The sequence below is a fragment of the Arachis ipaensis genome, chromosome B1 (genome assembly GCF_059453495.1).
Source record: "Arachis ipaensis isolate K30076 ecotype BB chromosome B1, ASM5945349v1, whole genome shotgun sequence".
NCBI lineage: Eukaryota > Viridiplantae > Streptophyta > Magnoliopsida > Fabales > Fabaceae > Arachis > Arachis ipaensis.
In genome coordinates, this window is record NC_142436.1 from 16,226,442 (window position 1) to 16,253,682 (window position 27,241).

At 36.4% G+C, this 27,241-nt stretch overlaps 1 protein-coding gene across 2 annotated transcripts; it reads right to left on the reverse strand.

Moving 5' to 3' along the window:
• Window positions 1-707: 707 nt before the first annotated feature.
• Window positions 708-27,241, reverse strand: LOC107647117 (vacuolar protein sorting-associated protein, putative (DUF1162)). Of its 2 annotated transcripts, none has more exons than XR_015902246.1 (36): window positions 26,557-27,241; window positions 26,328-26,424; window positions 23,671-25,862; window positions 21,560-21,674; window positions 19,587-20,453; window positions 19,121-19,394; window positions 18,628-19,049; window positions 18,349-18,475; window positions 18,148-18,272; window positions 16,534-17,192; window positions 16,254-16,371; window positions 16,046-16,162; window positions 15,702-15,793; window positions 15,131-15,282; window positions 14,633-14,688; window positions 13,713-13,926; window positions 10,383-10,802; window positions 10,031-10,308; window positions 9,814-9,899; window positions 9,651-9,737; window positions 9,262-9,520; window positions 8,775-9,182; window positions 8,579-8,675; window positions 6,835-7,130; window positions 5,849-5,965; window positions 5,522-5,689; window positions 5,196-5,318; window positions 5,019-5,108; window positions 4,850-4,915; window positions 4,594-4,742; window positions 3,084-3,166; window positions 2,902-2,997; window positions 2,672-2,794; window positions 2,234-2,317; window positions 1,886-2,029; window positions 708-1,197 (listed from the first exon to the last, which is right to left on the reverse strand). XR_015902246.1 is itself a non-coding variant. In XM_088501135.1 (36 exons), the coding sequence occupies exons 1-36, from the start codon at window positions 26,835-26,837 to the stop codon at window positions 862-864; spliced, it is 9,459 nt and encodes a 3,152-aa protein (XP_088357261.1). In that variant the 5' UTR covers window positions 26,838-27,241; the 3' UTR covers window positions 708-861. The 2 variants fall into 2 exon arrangements, 1 of the variants encoding a protein (XP_088357261.1); XM_088501135.1 differs by having other exon boundaries at window positions 4,809-4,915.

Genomic DNA, 27,241 nt, shown 5'->3' on the forward strand with positions numbered 1-27,241 from the left:
GTTTCTTATGATAGCTCTGCATATATCTCAATGAATTTTGATGATTAAAAAGCACAAATATAATTTAAAATTTTCATGTACTTCATCTAACATTTTCTCAAATGTCCAAACATATTAAAGAATATTTTTCCTTAAGCCAAACAAATTAGGTAGAACTAAAATTGGAATGGATCATGTAATGATTGTATAACCTCAAATTCGACTCTAAAATACTCTGGCCACCTCAAAAGCAGATTGCCGAGCGTAAAAAATGAACCAAAGTGAACCAAAGTCACGTTCCCACTAAAATGCTAATCTGAAAAATGTCAACTCATGTAAACGGTGTATTTTGACTCCAATGCTATTGAAGAGCTTCTCTCCTTTGCTCTACACAAAACAAAACAGGAAAATCATTTTCAACTCAAATGGCAAGCGTCTTTTATAGCCATATCGAAGAACAAATTAAAGAGACGGCAAAAAGAAAAGGCTTTCAACGACTCTTTAAAATGCTATCATGAACAAGACTTTGAAGACCAGAAGAATAGGAACAAAGTGCTGTAAATCCCTCTGTGCAATACCTACAGAGCCACGGTGGTTTTCTCACAAGCCTTGGAGTGCACTGCGTCACCGTTCTGGTTTTCTCACAAAGTCCAGATGTATAATACACACCACAGACCACACGGGGATCAAAAGCCATCTACATGCACGTAAAACATACCGCTTGGTTGGATCTGAATGCAAAAATATATACAAATCATATAATATGAGCTTCATACGGAAACATAAGATGCTGATCCCAAATGCCGAGGCACAAACAGCATTTCACTCGCCACGGCGCCACTACCTGTTTCTTTTAAATGGAAGGAACAACAACTACAGATTTTATTCATCATCATCTTTGTCAATATAACTCAACAAAAAGCCACTAACTACTCTACGGGCAACAGGATTGGGAATACTACGACATAGACGTCCATCAACATATGCCAACAGGGCAGACAAGACAAATTTGGCAATGCCCCATTTTCGAATGAAACCCAATTTCTGCCCCATTTTATTAGACTCAGCAGGAGCATCCTTATGACTGTCGACCTCCGATTGCTTTCCCCACTTTATCTTGATTACAAATTTGTTTGCTTGCTTCCGTAGCATACGTATAGCAAAGCTAACAAAAAGATGTTCGCACAATGTCAGAACTGTCGGTCCAATTCTCCATTCCTGCCACAGATATACCGTAATCAGTAACTTCAGGTACGACTTGGAAGGGTACTTGAGGATTATGCAACTAGTGATTGCATATCCAGACGTATAAAGAATTATTCACACTTAAATATGAATTATTCATCAAGAAGTATTTTTCACTCTTAGGAGTAAAAAAAGCACCCAATATGAATTATGCATAAAACAGTAATATCATGTGACATTTGGAGGACCTCCAAGCATTATAGTTATAAAAAAATGTCCAAGTATGTGTATAGTTATAAACATGCATATTAAGGAATTGATTAGAAACATTTTGATTCCCCCTCCTCTCACTTTTGTTTCAGTACATTGCCGGCAAACCTCTTGCACACTACCCAAACACTTCTCCACTAGACCATTCCTTTGGCTTAAATATTACACTTATTAACTCTGCTCTCTCATTCTTGTAACTATTTCCATTCAGTGGAAAAAATTAATCAATGTTGTCTATTTAAAGCTGGAGAGTATAATAATCAAGGCTTACTTGATAATATTTAGGCATGACCTATACTATCGGATAACCTTTTGAATAAACTTATGTCATATAACAAGCTATGACTCAACAGATGTGTTGAGAGTATCGACCAGGCTTCAAGTCAAGTTCACATGCCACTATGCATTCTAATTAATTAAATATAAGTATGCTCACAAGAATAGAACTTACACTTTCTCCTCGAAGGCGGCGTAAAGGGAGACCCATACTTGAGGGATCTCCTTTTAGCAATGCTTTACTCACCAGAAACTCCTTAACACGATCCATGATCTCACATATAAGAGTATGATTCGGTGGGAGGTTTTTCAGGATAACCTAAATATGTACAGGACAACATCACAACCATAGAGAGAAGAGTATACTTTCAGATATCTTGTTCAATTATTTCGCTATGTGTATTCTTACATTATTAAAGTAAAATCAACACACTCAAGCAATTCTTTCAAACAAAGCCAAGCTTGCAAGACAATTTTTAGTCCTTCTTGGTTCTCCAAAGTTTATATTTCACTCAACGATTACCTGATTGTCAATAACTCTAACTCTCAGGTATTCTTGTCTATAAACCGTATCCAGCATGGCTTGGATATATCCTTCAATGTATAACTGCAGCAGGCCACATATCTAGTTAGTCACTATCAAAAGAATCAATATTCTCAAAAAACACGACGAGAGAACTGAAAGGATGAATATTTCTTTTGTTATGGATAAAAGCACAACAATAAAAGAAGGCAGTAACATTATAGTCAATAAGCAAGGAGAGGATCTATTTGACACAGTGAAAAAGAGCTTGCAAGTGTCCACCACCATTGTATTTTTCCAGACAATCAAAATACCAACAACCAATTTACAACCAAGATTTTTTACTAGGGTATAGTGATGAACCAAAGGGAATGACAGAGTATCAACGTGATTCAATTTACTTGTCTACAATTGATGCAGCAATATATTTTGCAATACCTCATCGACTCCTGGACTTCTATCAAGTAATATAGTTCTATCTGGTCCACCTTCCATCAATGCTGTTCCAAGAACTGATGGCTCCATAGCCAATTTTAGAATTCCTTGGTGAAAGCCACTCACCTGGAAAATTGAATTTATATATATAAAGCATAATGATACAGAGGAAAACAAGTCCCTGCTAAAATTCAAGTAGCAAAATGAAGGAACATAAGGTAATAATTCTGTACCAATCCATTGAAACCATTTGCTTCTGCACCTTTCAGAACAGAGTCTGATATCTCAGCTACAGCTGCAAAGGCTATATTTGAACCTGCTGATCTTAACTGCGAGCCGGCATAATTTGATTAATATACTGATACAGCACAATCACATGCTAGTCAACGAAAGGGGGAAATTTTTACAGACTTACAGTTTTCCCTAGATCACCAAAGTATCGTTTTGTCCCTGAAAATCCTTCACCTTTGATACATTTACTTATTAATTTGAAAGTACCTGATCCACATAAAACAGGGTAAAAATATACAAATAAGCAGAAGAAACAAGAAACAACAAAAAGTAACTTGCCTTAATGTCATATAAAACCAAAGAACATATTCAGCACATTTAGTTATGCTACAAGCTTCTTTTGGCTTTCCTTTTACTTTACTGAAGTCTATTTTTCTGTTATATTTTTTAATTAATTTTGAGTATTTTTATTAGAATGTGGGTCAATTAAAAAAACTCCATGGTGTGACATTTCTCTTTAACTCTATTAGAAGTTACAAACTTGTTAGGAGTTCCACATTCCTAATGGATATAGCTATGATATCCTCTATAAATATTTGGGAAATCCTCCCTCCATGAGCTGGTTTCAAAGGTTGAGCAACCCTTCCCCCATGAGTTAACTTTCAGGATTCAATTTAAACTCACTGAAATCTAGGACGACCTTTTGCACTCATTCATTAATATGTCTGTGGCCCTAAAAGAAGAATGCCATTAGGTAGGAGAATAATAAGTCTCCTTACAAGAGCAGAAAACAAACATAAGAAAAGAGAAAGCTATCGAGGAAAGTCTATTAACATTTCAGAAAAGGAAACTCCTCTAGAAAGACCGTGAACTTTACATAAAAAAGATGCCAGAAGTCTATCTCATCCCATAAAACTTGGTTGTCTGAAACATTATCATTTAAAGTGCATGAATAGTTCTGAAAAAAGTGTCAAATTAGTCATTTTTTTATAAAAAATAATGTGATTGAAAGATTAAACTGTCTTACATTTTAAAAGATAAGAGCCTAGTTTGTCCATTTATTTTTTTAGGGACTAATTTGTCAAATTTTTTTGTCTGAAGTTAATTTTGTCTATGATATAGGAATTGTCAGGGCCAATTGTAGTTTCACTCTAATCATAACAGAGGCTTACAACTGCCTGTTTAGTTTTTTGTTAGAAACAGTTTGAGTTTTATCAAATGATTTAAACAAAAAAGGGCAGCTCGCTGCACAAGCATCCTGTGTGATTGGGTTAAGCAGGACTGCCTAACTTGATAAATGCATCCATGGCTGATTCCACAGCTTGAACCTGTGACCTTAAGGTCACATGGAGACAACTTAATCGATGCTCCAAAGCTCACCTCAAATGATTTAAAAATACTTAAGAAAAGAAATATATTAAACAATTGCATTAAGATAAAGGTAAAGAATATATAAATCCACAATGTCAACTCCAATATAAAGGGGATAAGACATTTTAACTTCCATTTTATCACAATTTTATTTCCAATTTATCCTTAATGTATTTTCAAAATAAATTGGAAATTATGAGAAGTTAAGAGTATAATGAAGTAGAAAAAGATAAAAATATATTTCTTCATTTAGATTTTTAATTAAATCATTTTATAAAATATAAATCACAAAAATATGATTGAATGATTGATGACACTGATACCTGAAGTGAATGCGGGAAGATTTGCGAAACCGCGGGACGGATCAAAGAAGACATCAAGAGATGATGAAGCTAGGTCATCAAAAATAGAAACAAAATCAGGCGGAAGTAAGGGGCTTCCTTTAGCGAGATATATAGCCCTCATTGCGTACCTGGAAAAGCCCTTAATTTTTAGCCATAAATCACACAATTGTTATAGAATTATACCAAAGACATACCATGAGTAATGTTGTGCGCATTTAAAAAATAATTCACGCACTGTTATCAAAGCATGGGTAATAAGGACTCCATTTAGTTCTACAACCATATTTTTTATGGGAGGCACCTGAAAGGAGAAAAGTAAATGGTTAACATTACTAATCAATTGAGTACACATCACGGTTTCTAACGAAAAAAAAACAATTATTGCAGGAGCATGTTAAACAAACCTTAACAACACTATGAATTAAGGACCGCAAAGCCTCCTGTGTAGAGCTATAACTCGAATTCAATTCCCCGGGAATAAAGTTTGCAATGATCTACAACACAAAATATAGGATAGACATTGAGTAGTAATTAAGGGAAAGTATTCAAACTGAACGAAAGATGTTACTGAAGAAGGAAACCTTTATTGGATGGATTTCAAAATGATCAAAGTAAAACCTTTGACTCTCTGAGTCACTAAGAGAAGTTCTCCAAAATGATGCAATTTTCATTAATGTCTCTTCATCAAGATTCAAATCAATTGGCTACACAATCCAAAATGTCAAATTGATGAGTATGATCAATAAACATATGAACTTTAGAAGCTAAATTCATTCTCCGTTATTGAATAGCTTTCTCTTCTATTCCAACAAAAACAAGAGTTAAGCATTCCCCCTAGATGAGGGATTCTACTAGGTTAACCCAGATAAATATGAACCAAAGGAGATAGGGCCATTCCAACTTTTACCTGAAGAAAAATTGATGAATACCTAAATTGCTTAAGATTGGAACTAGAGTTAAGTAGAATAAAAACAATCTTCAGCACACTATCACTTGAGCCACTGTAATCTAACTGATGTCTGCGGAGCATTGATGCGAAAGGAGCTCCATTCCACTTAAGCTCAAAATTCACGTCCTGGGCCAATCAATTACAGGATATGATCAACATAGTTCTTAAAAAATTTCCCGAGACTTGGTGTGTGAAGAACAGGGAAGAAAAAGAAGACGTGAATTTTGTGCAATAAAGAGTATAAATCAGACATGCAGTCGAGTAAAATATAATGAATCATAATACCTGTACACTGAACTGATTATACACCTGATCATTATTAGAAACCATAAACATGTGCAGATTCCCAAGCTTCACTACTGAAAATGGTGTAAAATCTTGCAGCTCATTCTCATCACCCTCCTAGCAAGAGAAACTTAAATATATCAATAGCGACTAGCACGTTGTTAGACATAAGCAAGTTCTACGCAATTTATTATATGGTACTAGTGACCTACAGTTCAATCCCTATTGCCCCCTTTATTTCTAGATGAAAGTTAATTTTAATAAAGGTAAGGTGAGTCTAAGCATTGTCCACACTTGGGCACTTGCATGGAACTCTGTGCTACATATAAAAACTATGCTTATACCTCTATCTAAAAGTTCACATAGAAAATTGGAGCTTAAAACTTTCCTTTAGAGAAAAATAAAAAAATAAAACAGAGGAATGCCACGTTTACCATGCCTAGTCATGAACTGCTTCTATAACTTATGCCTCTCCCTAGAGCAACATAATTAAGGATAATAAAGCTTCAAAACCATTAATATAGTAATATGGTGAAAACTCACATGCAATTGTCTTCATGTAAAGTTGATAGCTAAGAACCGTTAGATGATTTGACAGATTTGACTAAATTATCATCTAAAGGTTATCAATGATCAACTTCACATAAAGACAACTGCATGCAAGTTTCCACCTAGTAATATTGACAGTGTTTGAAATTGAGTTGCTGACAAATTATCCATGTCAAACCCTTAATTATAGATACATGTCAAATTCCCTATTCAATTTCTATTTCAAATGGACAGACTTTGAAGCCATTCCAAATGTGTGAAACACAAAAATGATCAACAGGTAACAATCTATGTATCAGTTATGAAACTGAAGTAGTTTTTATTAGATTTCACAAGAGACTCATTTAAGCATCCTTAAATTATAAAGATGAAGCCTCAGCAAAATGTACGGGTATCAAACATTGATGAATACAACCACTCCACAAAAGCAAGAATACCTGTTTCACATGTTCAAGCAGGTGAACTGCAAACTGAGAAACTCTAACTTGAACTTTTGCACATAAATTGAGAACATTATCTCCCCTGAAACTATTAGAGATCTCACAAATTCGCAAAACTCTGGTTGGCCCTTCTGCATAAATTTCATACCCCACTTTTTCCATCTCCATAGCATGATCGCCTGGCCTTTTGTCTAAAACCAAATGTGTAGACAATGTTCTTTGTTTACCAAGTTTGTAAAATGGTTTCCATGCTCGCACCTTGTCCAATTTAATCTCCTGTAATTGTAGGCTACCTACAGGAAAAATCAACATTCAAGTATGCTATTAGATTTAATATACAATGGTCACTGCAGTACTACTAACCTATTTTGAACTTCAGATTCACCTACACACTAAAATGAGGGTCCAACATCTAATACTAAATGAATCAAGATCCTTTAAAGTGAGGAAGTTGGTAAAGTGGTAAAGTGAGGAGTTAATCACCCTTAAATTAAGATAGTGGGACACACATTTCATAAAAATTACAAAATCAATGGTGATTAACCCTTCACTTTACCACTTTACTAACTTCCTCACTTTAGAGGATCCAATTCAACCCTAAATACTTAACATTGAAATCATATTGTGTTTATATTTCTTTCTTCTTATTTGTAAGACCACATAAGCATGTATTAAAATAAGAAACCCATCATCCATAGAGTGCCATTGAAACCACAAAAGTGACTCAAGTATAAAAATGGGGTCGCAGAAGCTTTATAAATGTACTGTTTAGCATCTAAATCGTGATAAAATCCTACATGATGGGGTAATGAAGGGATCTGATGAATTCAGAGAGAGAGAAAACAGTTTTCTGTTAGGAAATGATATTCTGATTATGATAGCAAACTATTACACCACAGAATATTTAGAGGAAGATCTTGGCTTGCTGAGCAAGCTACAAGTATACTGGCCATTTGACATTAGGCAGTTACGGTCACAGTTGGCACTACTGTCATGAGGAGATTCTATCCTCTATGGTTTGCCCTATGATACTAGTATACATTCTCATTTAGGCTAGCTAAGTGTATTCTATTAGGATATACCAAGGTTTATAAGAGGAGGAAGTGCTGACGGATGAGAGAAGGTACATACCCAGAATCAAGTAATGGCCCCAGAAAGGTGTTGTCTTGTCACCCAAGGGGAGGGGGGAGGTCTAGGGTGCCCTTATACGATGATCATTTACTTTTTTTTTCTCATTTAGGAAAGGAGCGGGACCGGGTTTCCCCCAATACCATTTTTACTCAGTGTTATGGGTTTTTACCGATTCCAGCAATATATTTTCAGTTATTTACTTTCTTTTTGTCCCTCCTTGGTTTTTGTAAACAAAGACGAATTTAATAAAACTATTCCATTCAAGTATGTTTATGTTATTTAGTCTTCTTGTTAGTTCTATTAAAGTATCACAAGAAATTCAAAACTAGAGTAATAAGTTCAATATTAGGTAAATAGAAAAACACCAAAGAAGAATCATGAATTAGTTAAGTCTGAGTGTCTGAGAACAATTCAACTTAGGAACATTAAACTATTGAATGACTAGTAATGCTTATAGTGATTAGTTTATTCAATTCACTTAACCCCGTCAGCAACCATTTTTATTAAATTGCTAATCTTTTGCTAAGATTCACAGCAATAGCACTGCTCAGGCATTATGGATATTGAAAAAAAAAATTGTAGGAAGGGGTAAAGAAGATCAAATGAGCACCATTGATGCGAACAACCAGCCTATGTGGAAGAGTCAGATCATCCCAGGCATAATCTGCATTTGATCCTGGTCCAAGAACCTCTGGCTCTAATAAACCCTGGAAATTTATCCAGTGATATGAGGGAAGCAAGTAGAAAATCAGTGAAAAATCAACTAAAAGTGAAAAATTAATAGAAATATAGAATTATTCCTCAACCTTTTGGTAGTAAGTTATTGATAGATTATGCAGAGAATTCTCAATTCGGTAAGGCAGACTTATATTGGGGGGCTTATAGAAACTCAAAATAAGAGTAGAACTTTCTTCAACAACATGAACAGCTGCAAATTCTGTCATTTTGCTATCTGATATTCCAACTTCCTTTGTTTGTTTTCTGAATTTCAGGAAAAAATGTCCTAGTGAGGCTATACACACTGGACCTGACCATCCCAATCCAGGCTCATTGGTTTGAAACTGAATATATAACAAAGAATTGTCACTAGGGGATCGGTGCTTTCTGATAAAATGCTCAAATACACTGAACTCTCTTGTCTTGCTAAATCCTTCTTTCAGCTGTAGTGGCATTCGCTGTTTGCTTCCAACGGAGATTACACCCGCCATCTCATCCTTCACAGCAGCTAAATTGTTATAACATTTTACTGAAGAAAAAGATGATCTCTTTATCAGGAATGAACTGAGAGCATACCTGAAAATAGCATTGACGAACAGTGATAGATGCTTCTGATTCATTGCAAATAACATATCGTGGAACAATTGTCACCATTTGTGATGGAACACAAAATTCTCCTGAAGGACCTATAGACATGCCAAGTTTTGTTACAGATTTGACACCAGATCCTTCTTCTTTCTTAAAGCTTATTTCCGTAAGGCCTGATAATGAATCCAAGTCTAGCAGTGCCTCAGCTGTGTTGTCCTCCAGCAATTTAAGCTGAACGCTTTTGGGTCTGTACAACCAGAGAAATATAAGTCACTATAAAAATAAAGAAAACTAACAAAAAAATCTAGATAGGATTTCAGGAAAAGATAAAATTCAGATATTAAAATGAAAGTGTGACGGATAATAACCCATCTTACTTTAAGAACCAGGATCTAGTTGTTCTTGGAGGCAAGCATAAGCCTAACTCTGAAGGAATGTGAGATTTTAAATTGTCTAATTCAATTCTGCATATGGAGAACAAACCATTATGTCAAGAATGTACGCATTTGCTTAATAGTAGTCTAAAAATGTAGAACTCACCTTGATAGAGGCCACCTTTTGGTGGCAAGAACATAAATTTCTAAGTCTGTATTATTCTTCATGGAATAGGATGTGAAAACTACAACCTACAACAACCTCCACAGATGCACAATAAGATTAACTGTGCGAACATGTAAAATAGAACATCACTATTAACGTATACCATATCAAATATTACTTCTACTCAATGTTAATGAACAAATGCTAGAATGATAACCTCCAGCATGCCCCTGCTCCCACGGTATAGTCTCAAGGTTGCACAAAACTTTCCTCCATCGAAGTCCAAATTCAGATCTACATGTTGGACATCTCTGTTCTTCTTTAGTAACTTCTTTACACATTCCCCAGTATTTAGCAGCTTGGAACTTGAATTGGAACCAGTTAAAGTCACTGTGAAGTATATAACATCTGGATTGGCACAAAAGACAGCTGTTGAACCATATGCTATTGTCGCCTGCTTTCCAATACTGTCATAGCCAACAGTACTTAACTGATCTTCAGCACAACAAAAATTGAAAGTTAATTGAGGTTAAATGAAATAAAACCTCCAAAAGCATGCATTTCTTTACCTGTTTCACTTAAAATAACATCTATTTCAGAGTGCAATAAGTTGGTCATTCGTACAGTAGGAAGGAGATATATTTCCTTCTGTTCTTGCAATGAAACTGGCAAACTCTCTTTCTTTAACAGAGCTGCAGACTTTTCAGGTGTTGCAACAGGAATATCTCTTGAAATTGTCTGGATGAGAAAATGCATATTGGCAACTCTTTCACCTTCAGACATAAGGACGCAATGTGCTGTGCTGAAGGAACACTTGTCTGATTTTGAAAATAATGCCTTGCGAACTCTGTAGTTTAACTTTTCAAATATTCCAGATAAACGAACAGCTTTTCCACCTTTAACATAAGTTGACCATTCCAAAGAAAGAGATCGTTCAAATTTTTTGAGTTCCTCGGTCATTCGGGGTCTAAATGACAATAAGAAGTTACCTGAAAATTAATGATTAAACCACATCAACTCATGAGGAGAGGCCCACCTTGAGCTAAAATTCAGATTTTGTTTGGAAAAATGGGACAAGAAGAATCAAATTCTAGACCTTTGATTAGGGATGTCAATGGGGCAGGGCGGGGGCGGGGGATGCCTCCCTGCTCCCCATCCCCGCCCTCAGATTTGCTCCCCATCCCCGCCCTATTCCCCGCCGTGGGGGAATATTGCTCCCCATCCCCATTCCCCACGGGGCCCCATTCCCCGCGGGGACCCCATTCCCCATATACATAATAGTTCTAACTAATTATTAATTTCCATATGAATAGAGCTGCAAGTATCTATCTTATACAAAAACTGTAAGATTTTATACAAAATGTCTAAATGACACGATGGTGACTTCTTTCGAAATAACGCAATGGGGACGCAACGACGAGCCAAAGGACAAAGTAGTAGACGAGGTGGGAGACGCGGCAACAGAGAGGAGAATGGACATGACGGTAGAGTTACAAAAAGGAACGCCGCAAAAAGAAATTACGACGCTGTAAGGGTGATGGCACGGTGAGGTGTGACGATGCGGTGAGAAAAGTGACGAGGGGGTGGCTACAGATCAGGTTGGATGAAGTATGGACTGCCTTAGGAATCTCTGAATTAAAGAAGGGTTATGCAAATAAAGATTAGGAGTTTTGGGTTTCTATATATATGTGTGTGTGAGAAATGTCTAAAAAACATATATGAGAAATAAACTATTAAGGATAATTCAAGGAATTCATAAATTTCGGGGAATAGCGGGGACGGGGCGGGGATCCCCGCTCGGGTCCCCGCGCCTGCTTCGGGGGAATTTTGTCCCCCATCCCCATCCCCGCGGAGAAAATTCCCCACAATCGGATCCCCATTCGGGGCAGTCCCCACAGGGATCCCCGCGTCTCGGGGAATTTTGCCATCCCTACCTTTGATCATAAAGGCTCTGATACCATGTCAAGAACCATTTATTCCAAAAGTTTAAGCTATTGGACTGAGGCATACAAATGGTTTGTAAACATAATATCTAAAAAAGCCAAGAAAATGACCTTTAACCCTATTTCCCCCTTACTGTGGTTATAACAGGAGAAGGAAGAAAGCCCAAAGAGGAGAGCCCGTAGGCCAAGGCAGGCTCGCAGCAACTAACTCTGTTCAGGGAACTTACTGGTTTAGGTGGGAAAAGTTGTGAGGGAGCTGGCAATATGGCGGTGATGTAAACAGGGAGAGAGTACGGATTAAGGTGACGTATTTATCATATTGCAATAAAATGTGGAGAGACTGAGGTTCTACAATTCTCTCTTAGAGAGGTTAAATCTGGAAGCATATACTTAAGATTCTTGACATATTGTCAAGGATTCCCCATCAAATGAACTCATACATTCCTTGCATTCTTTCTCTTTTCTAACATGCTTATTTCAATTTCTCATCTTAAAACAAGACTTTAATTCTTCGTTGCCACTCAAATGTGCCTTTAATTTAAAAATGCTACCCAAACCTTTTCATCATATTCTTCATTTGCAGGTTGTTTCTATTTCATGCAATTCTTCCTTCTTTCCAACATTAGCATAAATAGACCCCCTATAACTAGTGTGCATGATACGAAGATAGAAAAAAAGAGAAAATCCTAAGCTTCAATCACAGTTATTTTGAGCATATCCTTGAGCAACATAAGACCAAACTCACCCCCACATGCCATAACTAGCCATCTATAGCATGAACTTTGCATAACTACAGGAGGCCCCATATGGCCATATAAATCAGAAATAGACTGTGACTAAGCAATGTGAAGCTAATTGGAACATCCATGCTAAGGAGCTTAATGAAGGAATAGTGAGAGAGGCAATCAAGCATGAACAATGAAAACATACTAGAAGTTGATAGGGAGTGAAGGTAGGGGAGTACTAGAATATATGTAACCTAGCAATATAGTAATATTGTAACCATATCTTAGAATATTGTCCACCAAATGCTGGCATCAAGGAATATGACACATATAACACCATTAATGATATTTTAATTTATCTAATATCTTAAACTTTCACAAGAATTGGTCTATATGCATTGGTTAATCTCAAAGACCAACAGGTTCTTGCATTTAGACAAATAATGAAGTCATTTAGGTGTCGTAACCTAATCATTTAAACTTTGGGGAGAGTCTGGTGTTACAAACTTTTATCTATTTTGATTAACTAAACTCCACATATGATTGCATGAATTAAACTTTATATTCACGGAGAGATTCTTAGAGAGAATTTTAGAAATACAAAAACAGAGAAAACTTATATCTTTGTCCCTATCTCTATTGTCCCTTGTTATTGAGTGGACGGAAAATTGGGCAAACTTTATCCTAGAACAGAGCCATTTTACCAATAAGGGCCTTAAAATACAGTATATATAGAGCTGGGCTTGATTAGCTTGATGAGCATGCTATAAAGATGTAGAAAGACAAACCTATCTTAGGCAGTTACAATGGTAAACACAGCAAGTTGAGAGAGCTAGATCCTCCGAAGGACCTATCATACACTATCACTCTTTTTTTTCTTTCTTATCTTTCTAGCTTCAATGCCTTCATTTGTCAAGGAACTTAATCCAAGACTTCATAGTGAGTTCTAGTCCAACTAAATGTCTATAAACCAACATGCTAACTGAGATAACTGACAAAAGTATAAAAAATAGAGAGAGAAAATGAAATATTATCAACAAACATAAGATCCATAAACATAAGGAGTACTAAGAAAATCATATTCATATGTTGCATAGCAAAAGGCAATTTATAAAAGTAGTGATAGAACAATATCTGAGGTAAGACTAGAACTTCTAAGTATGATGGTTTCACATGGCTAGTACATAATGGGAGAGAAGATAAATAATGTACTGTGGATAAAAGTGCATACCAATACTTAAAGACATTAAAGCCCTCTTTACTCCACCAGAGAAGTTTATGGCATCGAACATTGCCATAGAATCATCAATATAATCCCCTGGTTCTAATACCACAGATGCAACCTCATCTCCCTGTGGTTCAGCTCGTTGGAACTGAAGTTCCAGAGGAAATCCAGTTTCATTGTGTATTCTAATCAAAGGGGAAACCACAACTGACAAACCAACCTATCAAAATATGAACAGACACGGTTAATGTTCATAGATGTAAATAACAGTGATCGCCTGAACGAAATAAATTGTGTCAATCAGTAAGAGACCAAGAGTAAATCTTGGCTGTTAATCATAAAATCTGTTAGTACTTGTTCTTAAGATAACCAGAATGTCAAATCATGTATATAGGCAAATTGTATATTCTTGTATATAGTTATCTTTGTAGTTTTTACTCAGTTTGATGTTAATCCAGGCTTGCTGTGTAGTTAAGACAAGATTTGAGAGCCTCTCTGTTATTTATCTTTATCTAAGCATACTAGCATAGTGTCCAAAGCCTACAGACAAAGACAACTACATATAAATTGTGCTGCCAGAAGGACCCACTAAAGAAAGTGGAACAAATAGAGGTTAATCATACAACTAAAGGTAGTAGGAGAATTAAGAAAACTATAGGGGGAAATCACTAATAAACGGTATAAGCATGGATAAGGTTTAGATTATAACACTATGGACCTAGTTAGGGGAGTAGATTAGATGGAGGAAAGTCCTACTTTGGTCACTAATAGATAATATATTGTTTGGTCCATAGCTGACCCCACCAATTAGGACAAGATTTAGATGTTATAATTAATTTTGTATATTATTTTAAAAGTTCATGTTAGCCAAAATTCAAATTTGAAAAAAATACGTTTTAACCAGAAAACCAATGGACTGAGCATACCTCTGCATTTCTAGAAATCTTAATCACAATCATTGGCCCAGGGAAAGTTCGTGAACCTGTTCAAAAATTTATCAGAGAATGAAGACAGCTTACTATGATCATACATATACCTTCAATAAATCAACTACAAATATACAGGACGTTCAACATCCCAAACCACCCAATTTCTAGCTATGTGGAACTGCACAGGAAAAAATTACTGGTTTTAACACATTCTCCTTCATGATATGATATGATATATTGTTATGTCATTAATGATCAAAGATGATGCATCATCATGAATGATTTAAACCTAACATTGCAAGTTGTTAATGATTAGACTCTGATATTGCAAGTCATTTATCATTTAATGATTCTAATAGTTGATACACTGGAGGATATAAAATAGGAACAAGAATCGTTACTCATTTTTATATCTAACAGTTATAGAGCACATTATTAGATACTCATCATAATTTCAATTCACATAGGGTAATGAGCCCAGCTGAGTGAAAAGACCTTCAGCTGATCTAATCCGTGTTCTCCAAGCTATCTGTGTTTGTGAAAGTAAGAGGGGAATTGAAGAAGTTGCAAATGAACCAAAATCAGCAAGTTGAATAGAAACAGAAGTTGCAGCATCAGAGTCTTCACTTCTGATATCAGAATGCCTCCTGTGACAACATTGGCCAATTCATAATTATCATTAAAGGTTTCACTGCCCACTAAAAATATGATGTTGACTATACTGACTAGTGTATTAATAGGAAAGTGTCTTTTAATCCACCTTTTGATCTATTATGTGTGTGGAAATAATAAATATGGGATTAATCAAGATAGTATATACTTCAAACTATAATTAAGAAATCTTCAGTTCAAGTCCTTCCATTTTTAATGCGTATATATATATATACAAGGACATTTTAGGAGAAAAAATTGTGCACCAACCCCTCCCAATCCTCATTATATATAGTAGGAACAGATATCCATGAAAAGAAACTTATATGGCTCAAGTCATGCTCAAATGTTTGCCATTATATATATATATATATATATATAGAGAGAGAGAGAGAGAGAGAGAACAACTACATACCTCAATGAAATTGAGGCAGACTGTTTTCTAGGTATTGTTGCTGTTTCCTTCTTGAAGTGAAAAAGAAGATTTAATCCTGACTGATTCTCCACCTGCCAAATAGCAATATATAAGGGTTAATCAAATTGACAACCATCGAAACAAATACTTTGGCTGTGCTTAAGAAACTAACATATTTGCATAACAAATAAGAAATTATGATAAAGAAGATAAACTAACATATTTGACATAATAGATGAAGATAGTCTCAAACCAAAAACTGTGGTTAAGCTTAATAATGCAAACTGATAGAAAGAAAATAAACTAAGTCGATTTGTTTCAAGTTAAAAATAAATAGAGGTCACCTTGCAGCAGTTAGCCAGAATAATGGAGCTTTGCAGCATATATGGACCAGACAGATTTAGTTTCCCAATCATGAAGAGCAAAACATCCAATGAATTCTCACTTAGGGATATGTCCAACTGGCCAGATGATCGAGAAATTTCAGAAAATAACGATATGACTTTCAAATGAAAATAAAGAACCATCATATCAGATATAATTCTTAACAACCTCTTTGGCCCGACAGAAGAAATGTGCAGGAACTGTATGAGATGCATATTCAGGAAGCGTAGTTTGAATATTAGATCGGTAAAAAATACAGATTCCAACAGGATGGAGAAGTTCTCCCCTACAATTCAAACACAAAAAAAAAAGGATCATTTTTTAAGAAAAACAAACAATATTCTTTTAAAATGTGAGTGGTAGGATCACCAGGGCATGAGGAAAAATGAGAAAAGAGTGACAAAAGGGTTGTTTTCAATTCTAATTTGCACTTAGACTTAAGACTAACCATAGATTTCTCAGAGCATCATAATACTGAACACCCGCAGTTGAGGTGCCTATGACCCGGGATTTTGTGGCTAAGTTTTGTACAATAAGTTGTGTATTGTTGATAAACAAGCATATAAGTGGGAAAAGATCTTTTGTATCTGAAAGTTCATGAACAATATGCAGAGTAATTTTCTCAATATTAATATCAATACGAGGAAGTTTTCCTCCTTGCAACAAAATACTTTCTTCATCAGTCTGTGGACGACTTTGTGGAGCCATTCTAGGGTACCTAACTGTATCTGAAGCATCATAACCGACTGAAAGATCATGAAAAATTTTGAACTTGATTGGATTTCCAGGCTTCATGACAAACTCTGGAGCACCATCAACAAAAGCAATAGCACAGTTATTCTTTTTGTTTACAAGGCAGCAGCTTCTCTTTATTGGTTGATTGCAAGCCTCCCCCCAGTCAGTAACTCCTTCATAACTTCCACCCTCAGGAGGGAAAACTCTCCAAAGTGCACAACTTCCATCATTGGGACACGAGATGTCAACAAAACATGATCCTGGACTAGAATTCAATCTCAAAGGCACACCCATGTCGTTCTTCGCAAACAATGATATCAAGGAAAACCACATAATTGTAGACTTCCATCTCCTTTGGATTAGGTGTTTCACCTGAAGCATAGTTCTAAGTATTAAATTGCTACTACAGATGACACAAGGAAAATGAACAATCAATTTTTTCCATCAAGAGAGAATCCAGATTACATGAAAATCTTGGTCAATGTGGATCTATGAAATAAATAACCGCATTGAAAATGCAAACCATGAGCAAAAAACTGAGCCTCTTATGACAGAAGTCTGATGCGGCATCATGAATAGTCATTATGAAACAGAAATTCCAAATCATATTCACAAGTTATACATAAAATGACAAAAAATCGTACTAAGCAGTAGGCACAAAAGCAGCAGCATTACTGATAAATCATTTCTGTACACATTTAAAGTAGGATAAAATTACTATGAAATAGAATTCAAAAGAAATAACTAAAAGTTATTGGTGGAAGAGGCAATCAATAATTAGCTATTTCCAAGATCCTATAGGTTTCCAGAGCCAAATATTCATCAGATAGTAGAAATCAGTGGTCACACCATTATCCTTAACACTTCAAAGATTTTTGCGGTCTGTGGGGACACAGCTATTTCATCAAAATGGAGTTATGGAAAGACATGAATAAGGCATGTGGAGCAGTGAGTGGAAGAGAGCCCTCTCAATCCTTGTGTTTCTAACCATACTTGCAGTACATATTCAAACATGTCTTGTTATACTAGAAACTAGAGCATTATGATCCTATCTCCTGACTTCTTACATCTTCTGACAGCCACAATATTTATATACTTATTTAATATTATGCGCAGCAATCCCATTTTCAATCTTTTTTTCAGCGTAAGCATAATGCTCATCTAGATTCCAAAAATTAAAATGACTTTGTATTTGCTTAAGTAAATAAGCTTAAGTTTGAAGACAACTTCAAGGATTTATTATGCCAAAGAAACATGCAAAATTTGCTGCAATTGATAAACAAATTTTAGAAAACACTAGAGAAGATATGCTGAACTTATTTCATACCCTGAAAAGAGCTCTTTCTCCTACAAGAGAGTAATGAATGACGCCACCTATACTGAAAGAATTTTCTTCACCTTCAACAGTAAAATACATGTGCTGGTTGATATCCTGAATAGCAACAACAGCCCCTACAAAATATCAAAGCTAATTACAAATGTAATCAAATGACTATAAACAGCTAACTTAAAGCTTGACTCTTGGTACCATCTGGAATCATTGCTTCCAAACTATTGTCAGCATTATGGCTAGTAGACCAATGGTTTCTTTCTGATGATCTTGTTGTATCTTGAAGTGATAGCAGAGAAACTGAAGAGGCCATTGACAAAATTGTCTGCAACAATAAAGTTTGATGAAACGCAATAGAGTTTTAGCATTTCTACACATTAAAATCTAACAAAAATAAGAAGAATACAAGACCGTAGAAGAGCTACGTATGGAACAGCATAATTATAGTAAACCAATAATGATAGGATAGGAACTTACCTGAATTTCGGATATAGAAAGTGTCATGTCAAAACCTGAAATAGAACCAACGCCAAACCAACATCGACATAAATGCAATGAGCCATCAGCTGGCCTCTCTAGTGACATGGAAGCTCTTAAATCTTTCAGAATTTGATTCTGATGACTCAGGTGAAATGGAACAGGGCCTCTTGAACTACTTCCCTCGCTAACAGCATGACATTCAACAGAGTTCTGAAACTCTGAAAAGGCAAGCTGAGATGGAAAATCTTTCATTCTAACAGAGGAAAAATGAGGAATTGTAGTTTCATGTTCCAAATTCTCGTGAGTAATTTGGGAAAGGATAGACAAATGAGAAAGCTCAGCTTTTAGTTTCTTCCCAGTAGTTGCTGATTCAAATTTCAAATGGATGTCAACCTCTAGTATGATTTCTCTAATCCCACCTGCAGTAATTAATTGCAAAGTTAAACTTTTATTCCCAGCTGCAGGACAGAAGTACGAAGAGATTAATTACCGGAGTCATTTTCATGTGCAAAAACAAGAGCAAAGTGAGACAATGATAAGTCAAACGAATTCGGAGATTCACTCTCAGTCCATTGAGATGTGCAAACAATCTCTTGATGAATCTCATCATTAACATCACAGCTCTCTTCACCATGCCCTGCCTGATTGATGGCTTTATTATGTTGCATCACATCAGATGTAAGATTTCTGATATGTTTCAGATAGGAAGTATAATTATCAATCGCCATTGCCAAAGATGATGTTTCAAGAACAATAAGTCCACCCTGAACAATAACATTTAAAGTTTAGTACAAAATGTTGTAAGTTCTGGATCTTGAGATGTTTGCATTAACATAAAGGAGCTTCATAATTAAAAGACATATACTTGATATTCAATGTGCAATAGATGGCTCAAAACAACGACACAGGTACATGCCTGAGAATATTATGCCATCTTTAGCTCCTCAAATTATTACCTGGATCTCCCAGGAAACCATCTGAAACTCTCCACCAACAGAAAGCATACACATAAACTTATTCGATTGATGTGCTTCAACCAGAACCCTTTTCGTTGAGCATCTTCCTATGACAACATTAGTTACTGAAGCATTTACTAGAAAACAGTGCCTTGCTGAAGCTGACGTCCCGATAATTGTAGGAGAGCCCATCACTGTAATTGAGTGAGGGGATTCAGTGATTAACCTTTCAGAGGCTGTCAAATTGTTTCCTCGCACCAAGTCAGATATATGACCATTAGCATCTGAGCTACCAACTGTTTTGAACTCATTTCTTGAACATGAGGTATTTTGAACAAGACCCAAGCACAAAGTAAATGTGCAACCAGAGAGAGATACTTCATGTAAGCAGTCAACAGATTGCAATAGCAATTTTTCAGGTACAATATGATCATTGTTGTTTCCAATAGAGTTCTGGTATGTGAAAAGAAAAGATATGATTTCTGCTAAATCAGTGAAGATGTCCATCTTCTCTTCTTCACCAGAAACTACAACAGAGGTCTGCTGAATGGAAATCCAAATTCCACAGTCGGGCAACTTCTGCACAGCCAATTTGTTTCCAGTCAAAAAGTTAACCACTGGAGTACGACCATCTCCATTATAACTTCTAGAATTATGAAGAATGATATCCATAGACTCAAATCTGCAGGTTCCATTAATAAAAAATGAACAGATATTATTTGTCGGTAAAGCTCCTTCTATGGTTGGCTCGCAGCTATCAGGTTCTGGAAACATTGCTTCTTGCTTCAAGATTTCAGGATGCCAGCAATCAACATCTTCAGAGCTACTAAACATATAAGATACCACAGATGACAAGTGTGCAACAGCCTGTAATAAGGAAAAAGACCCTTTATGATAACTTGGTAAAACATATACAAATTTCCATAGAACTGCATTTATTAAATACTTCTTTGTGCACGCAAGAAAAAAAAGCAACAATAACTGGTTGTTAAAAATTATCTCTAGTGCCACTTCTGTGTTTGAATAGAGCATTGTCCTTCTACATAAAGCCATTCTCGAAAGCACCTCTAAAGCTATGACACCAAGGATACAAGGAACACCATGCTAGCATGAATATGGAAAGAATAAAGATCATCAAACGACTAGCATATGCATGAAATAGTTAGGCTATTCTAAATTAAGAGGAAAAGCAAGAGAGTTCGGAAAGTGTTATCACAGCCCCAGCATACCAGTCTAGGTATATTTACTCTCATGGCAGTAGGTAACTGGCTCTAGCAGTGATTGTTAGTGACAGCAGCTACTAACCTACCTGTAACTGCATTAGGATATGAAAAGGCCATTCTACCCCTGTTGTAGCTTGCTCAGCAGGCGGTTCCTATCCCAATACATATTCTCTGGCCGGAGTGCTTGCATATCAATAACACATACATTCGGTTTCTTTTCCAATTCTCTTTGCATATCAATAACATATCAATAACACATACACTGCCAGCATCACAACCAACTCATATCCACCACACCTTACACAACCACACCTGCACCTTCCTAAACTCTCTCCTCCCCTACTTATCCCCTATTCATGTGCATCAATCAAACATCCTAAGCTTTTGAGAGAAATAGATCATAACATGGTGTCAAAGCTTCTATTACTAAATGGTCAAGAGTTAAATTCTGGTTTTCCTCACACTTCTAAATTATAGTCAAGTTCCAATATAAGGTATGGTGGACTCATACGCTATCCATATTTCAAGACCAAAGGGTTCTTGCGTGAGGGTGCCCTAATAACTAATCATTTATTGATATGACTATTGCTTATAAGATTGGTAGAGATGGTCCATAACATATACAAATTGCAGTACTAGAGCCTACATTAATCATACCTAGCACTTATGTGCAATAATTCATTCCCGCATAATACATAAGAAAACAATAAATATCATTTGACATAAGCAGGGAAAATCAAAATTTATCACCTTACAAATCATATACACCTCATCTAAAAATGAGAAAACAGTGAACCCTCCAGCCGTTATGTCCCAAGAAGCTGAAAAGGCAGACATTGTTGTGCACAACGAATAAATGTAATTCCTGCAGTAAATTAACAATGAAATCACTATCCCAATCACAGCCAGATATTGTTTACCATAAAATAATTCTGCCTCACGAGAACACAACTTATATAAGCAAGGTATCATGCAGTGAAAACTTAAGGGAAAATAATCTCAATTATGTTAATAGTAATACAACTCCTGTGTAAAAAGAAAAGACATGTATAGAAGTTTCAGTTGTAGAACTAGATCATATAAGAGAATTTGGAAAGAGAAGTGGGGAATGACGACAGAGGACAACAGAGGAAGGAGGTAAGATATTATTCAAAAAAGATAAACAAAACGAAAACAGTGGGATGGCAATGGTTACTCATGGGAGGCGGGTAACCCTCCCCCGCTCCCCATCCCCGTTTAAGAAAATGCTCCCTGTTCCCACTCCATCCTGTCACAGGTCCCCATTTAATTTGAGGGTAATCCCCGCAGATACCTGTTTTGGCGGGTTTTTTTGCCATCCCTTAACAGTGTGCCTAGCTGGCTCAGACAAGTAACAAAACTCTCCATTGTCTCTGTAACTAAGGCTGTGTTGGTTAGTGTCCATTGCTACCTCAACCATTGCTACCTCCGCTGCCTCAACCATTGCTACCTCCCTCCTTTGTTTCAATTTTCCGTTTTTTTTTTCTTTTTTTTTGGTTAAATCTGAATTTCTAGACTGATCTTGTGATTGACTTGATTTGGGATGAGATTAAAAACCAATGGTGGTTATGGCATCGGTGAAATTTGCATTTTTATTTGACTGCTGTGTCTTGTGCATCATCGCCAAATATGTTCAAAAATTTGTGACCATATCTCTGTGTCTGTGTCTCCATGTCCTTATGGCTGGAGGACACTATCATACTAACCAAACACAGCCTCATGGACGAGAACTCAAAAATGTTATAAACACATGATATCTTAAACAATCAAACTGCCACTATTTTCCCTTAAAAATGTATTTCATACCAAATAATAGATTCAAAACTGCTATGAAGTTTGAGGCGCTACTCCATGGTTGAAGGACAAACCCAAAATGCAGCAAGAATGCCATACAGATTATTGGATCGAGGTAAGCCTCAAAGTAGTCCTTGAAGTAACATTCGAGCCTCGTAGTGGTCCTTCAAGTTAATAATTACTCATATTCAGCCCTGAAGTTGCCCTGCGGGACCCAAAGTCGTCCTTCAAGTAATTTCCGTCAACAAGCATCATCAGAAAGCTGATGTGGACTCGTTTTTGACAGGTTGACAAGATAACAACTAGCTGATGTAGAGGACGAAACTTTTCTATGGCAATTTAGTCCCTGGACCAATTTTAAAAATCCCTAATCCCCAAATTTGCTTCAGACCTTCTCTTCTTAGTTGTTCTTCACTAGGAGAAAGAATGATGATGATGACGAAGCCTTCCTCTATCAATGGCATCCAGCCTGATGGTACGATGCCTAGGTAACTAACTAACTAGGTTTCAATTTCAATTTCAATTCCAATTCCACTTTTCGATTCATCAATTCTTCAATCTGATTTCTGTAAATGCCAGTGACACTTCCTTTGGGGTGGCGCACGATGCATTCTTAATTCAGCGAGACAAGATCCGGCAAGCACATTCATTTAGACATGGAAGGTACATAACACATCCAATTCTTGTCTAATGGACCAAACAAACTATTCCAGAAATGGCAAATGCCAAGCTACCTCAAAATTCAAGATATTCCCATTTTCATTAAAAGAAATTAAATAGAGATGTGCCTAAAAGAAGAACATACATGAAGACAAGAATCAGCCAATGCCAATGTCAAGATATGTGCACATGCAAAATTGCAACATCAGAATTATTTAAGTTCCAAATAAACAATAGTCCACAAATAATATTGCAGAAAGCAGATAAACAAGAGAATAAAAGAAGGGGGGGGGATATTAAAGAAAGAGAGAACTCATCAAGATATAAGAATGCTTGCTGGGACATCATCATAAATTGAGGAAAATGGATAATCAAAATAAAACATCTACCTGACTGATAATATCTGTACAATGATTGGTTTTACCACTAAAAGTTGAATCTGATGTTTGTCTTCTAACTCCTCCAAATAAACATTTAAGCCATTTTGATGAATATAGGAACCAATTGATATCTTTCCTGAAGATACGTACTTATCATTATCAGGTTTTGGAATATCAACCACACAAGGTTCCAATGTAATATACTCTGCTTTGGCATCATCAAGCCCAAACGGATCTGTCAATGGTGACATATCTAATAATGAAGGTGAACCAACAGCCACTTCAATATCATGAAAATCAAAATTGATGTCAAAGTTATCATGGCTGGCAATGTCATTAATGTCTTGGCCATCAAGAGCAGCCTCTCTTTTGAGTGAAAATCTTACAAATGGACCATCAACAAATGCTCCAAAATGGAAATGATTCTGTGGTAGTTTTTGAAGCAAGTAAATAATCATTTGTTTGGCATAATACTCATATGTGTCGACCCAGGCATTTTCTGCTTTATGTACTAAGTTTGGAGCATCGGATGCTTCCTTCCTGTCCGCCGTGCAAACATGTTGTATCTGACTAACAAGTAGAGACACAGATGATACTGAAAAGTGAGTCAAAAATAAATTTATCTTTCCAAGCATAAAACCAAATTCACAAAACCCAAAACAGGGATTCTTATTGTCTTGATATGCGGAAGATGTCTCAAACTTACAGAGAAGGCATGGATTTTCAGAATACTCAATCTCACTTTCACTAAAACTACTACAAATTCCTTTCCAACTAGCAGACAATTTTCCCATAAAGCTATGAACATGAGAATCACAAGTATCTTCAGCCTGGGCTACATTAGATTCTGACAGGACAAATGATTTTGCAGGTTCACACCACAGAATTGATCCCTGGGTGCCTTCCTCTCCATTTTCTTCATCTGTATTAAGCTTATTCATTGGACTTGCTTCTGGAAACACTGTCAAAGGTGCAGGTTCAACCTTCATTTGCCCACATGACACAAAGACTCTCTGTCCAAAATTATCTTTAATGGTTACTAGTAAAAATTGATCAATACAGAAACATAATGGAAGGAAATCTGAGTATGCTATTCCAGTATGTGCATGCAACTTTTCATATGCAGAAGGTTGGATTTCATTAATTTGGGACAATCTTACTATGATTTTCCCAAAGTTTAGCACAAAACAACACCTTTGATAAAGATCTTTACCAGAGCTTCGCAAACATCCGTCAATATCTGAATCTTCCACTATCTTTTTCCCAAATATGTTTAAGAAACAACAGATTATCTTTGAGATCACTTTCCAAATAAGCATCAAAACAGAAAGAAAAGGGCAAACAAATTTACTCGTGGCCAAACATTCCTCATGACAATCAGAGGGAACTTCCAATGCTGCTCTATGACGAGCTATTCGCCTCGCTAGTGATATGCCTTCAGCAGGTAACTTCTTCTCAATGTTAGATATAACCTTCCAGTTGTTTCTAGCAGAACTGAAAACCTGTTTTCTCTGAAACATTTTAGAAATGGACATTTTCCACATTGGGCCAGTAGAATATCCAACTAGCAGCAAGAGATTCTCATAAGCATCAACATAATGTTTCCATTGACCTATAATACCAACTAATCTTTGCAATGATAACATAGGAATTATAGTCATATGGCCAATTTTATTTGCAGCTATTCTCCATAATTCTCTAGCACTTCTAGCTTCATTATGCTTATCAGATAGCAATTTGTGAATAACTAGAAATACAGAAACATCTTTTGGAGTAAATGAAAAGCCTAGTTCTGGGAAACAGAGAGTGCAATCAACCAGCTGAAGATCCCTTAATGTAATGAAAATGTGCACATCAGATGAAAGCAAAGCACGGTCAGGCTGATTTTTACCAATAAATCCGACTCTCAATCCAGTGCAATTTAACATATATGAGCCCTCTCTCACTGGAATCAAAATTGTAGTAAGGAAACCTCTAAAAAGACATTTCTGATCAAGATGATCAGATCTTGCACTAAAATTCTTTACTTCCCCAAAACACATAAACTCGTCATTAAAGATAGGAAACTGAATCTCCATGTTGATGTCATGTGCCTCTAGGTGAGACGACTTCATAATAAGATTCAAGAAAGATGATGTAAGATCTTTCCTTTCAGGGTCAGCAAAAACTATGCTTTCCAAAACATGATGCAAAGAACATCCCTAAATCCAAACAAAAAAATAATGACATTATAATTAACAAATTAATTTCTCATAACAAAAGTTTGCAGCTAAGACATCTTTCTCCCTCATAATCCAAAGAACATAAATGATATATCAAACCTAAATGACCATTATAGCATCAACATATAACTAATTAACGGTTAAGACGATGGCTTGAAAGTTGAAACACGCACTACTATACAGTTCTCCGCATTAGGTAGTTTCAGTACTATTTTTCATTATGTTTTATATATTCCAATAGTATTGCCACGAGCATGCAAATTAAACTCATATTCCATGTACCTATAAATATTTATATACAATAACAGGTAACATAACCGCCAAAATTTATATCGATTTTTTTAATGACAATCAGTTATTAGACTGAAAACTAAGAAGTTTCACCAATTCAAACAAATTGAATAGTATCCTAAACTCTAACTTCCAGTGGAATTCATCCATTACCTCAGGATCAAGAACCTCAAGGCGCTTTCTAAGATAATCCGTATAATCAAATTTCGACGAACGCAGCCTCCTGGCGCTTACCTCCTCATCCGGCATCCTTCAAGAACAAACCAAACAGTCACGCCAGTTAACAAAAGTACGTGCATCACAAAAACAGAAATAAAACAAGAAAGATAAAAAAAATTGAAACCGCCAAATAACAGAAAACTGTTCAACTGGAGCTACACACTCAAAAGCTAGCACAACGCGAACGCCGTGAACTTCGATGTCGAAGGCTACGGAGTGCCAGGGCGAGAATCTGAGAGTGAGGTGTTCGATTGTGAGCTCCTTGATAAAGAGGCAAGAAGGGGAGTTGAACAGTCGGTTGAGAACAGAGACGTCAAAACGAAGGTTCTCGGCGACGGCGAGGGAGTGACGGAACCCTAACTGGATGTCGAGTTGGGGCTCTTCTCTCAACCATGGCTGAAGCAGGGAGAGTAGTTTCCGTCGGATGAAGCTTTTCAATGGCATAATGAGTGTGATAGTGATATCATAGAGTGCGTACGGTTAGTTGATTCGATATATGCATGAAGGTGGGTTTGTGCAAGAAGGAGGGTTAACGAAATTCAGTTACGGAGAAAAATGGAAACTGGAACGCTAGGGAATGAATCGGCGGGAAAGAGTGGGCCCCACTTCTTTGTCAGAGACTCAACCCAGCGGAACGCGTGTCAATTTGGCAATCGCCTGTTCAGCTGTGTCAAGAGTCGAGACTAGAGTTTATGCTAGACCGTGCATTTGGCAGTTAACAGTACAATGTCACTACAATGCATTCCTCGTGATCGACACGTCTGATGCTCAATCTGCCGTTGTTTATGCAAAGAAAGGGGGAGTTCTCCAGCATCCTCACCACTTGGAAGCGTATGCAATCTTCTTTC

Bases quoted from the DNA above. Each gene is read 5' to 3' on its own strand.
- LOC107647117 (XM_088501135.1), bottom strand. From the start codon at position 26,837: ATGCCATTGAAAAGCTTCATCCGACGGAAACTACTCTCCCTGCTTCAG. The intron at 4,916-5,018 runs GTTTGTTTAACA...TTCTCCTTTCAG, and splicing joins TAATTCATAGTGTTGTTAAG to GTGCCTCCCATAAAAAATAT. The intron at 4,743-4,808 runs GTATGTCTTTGG...GGGCTTTTCCAG, and splicing joins TGCGCACAACATTACTCATG to GTACGCAATGAGGGCTATAT.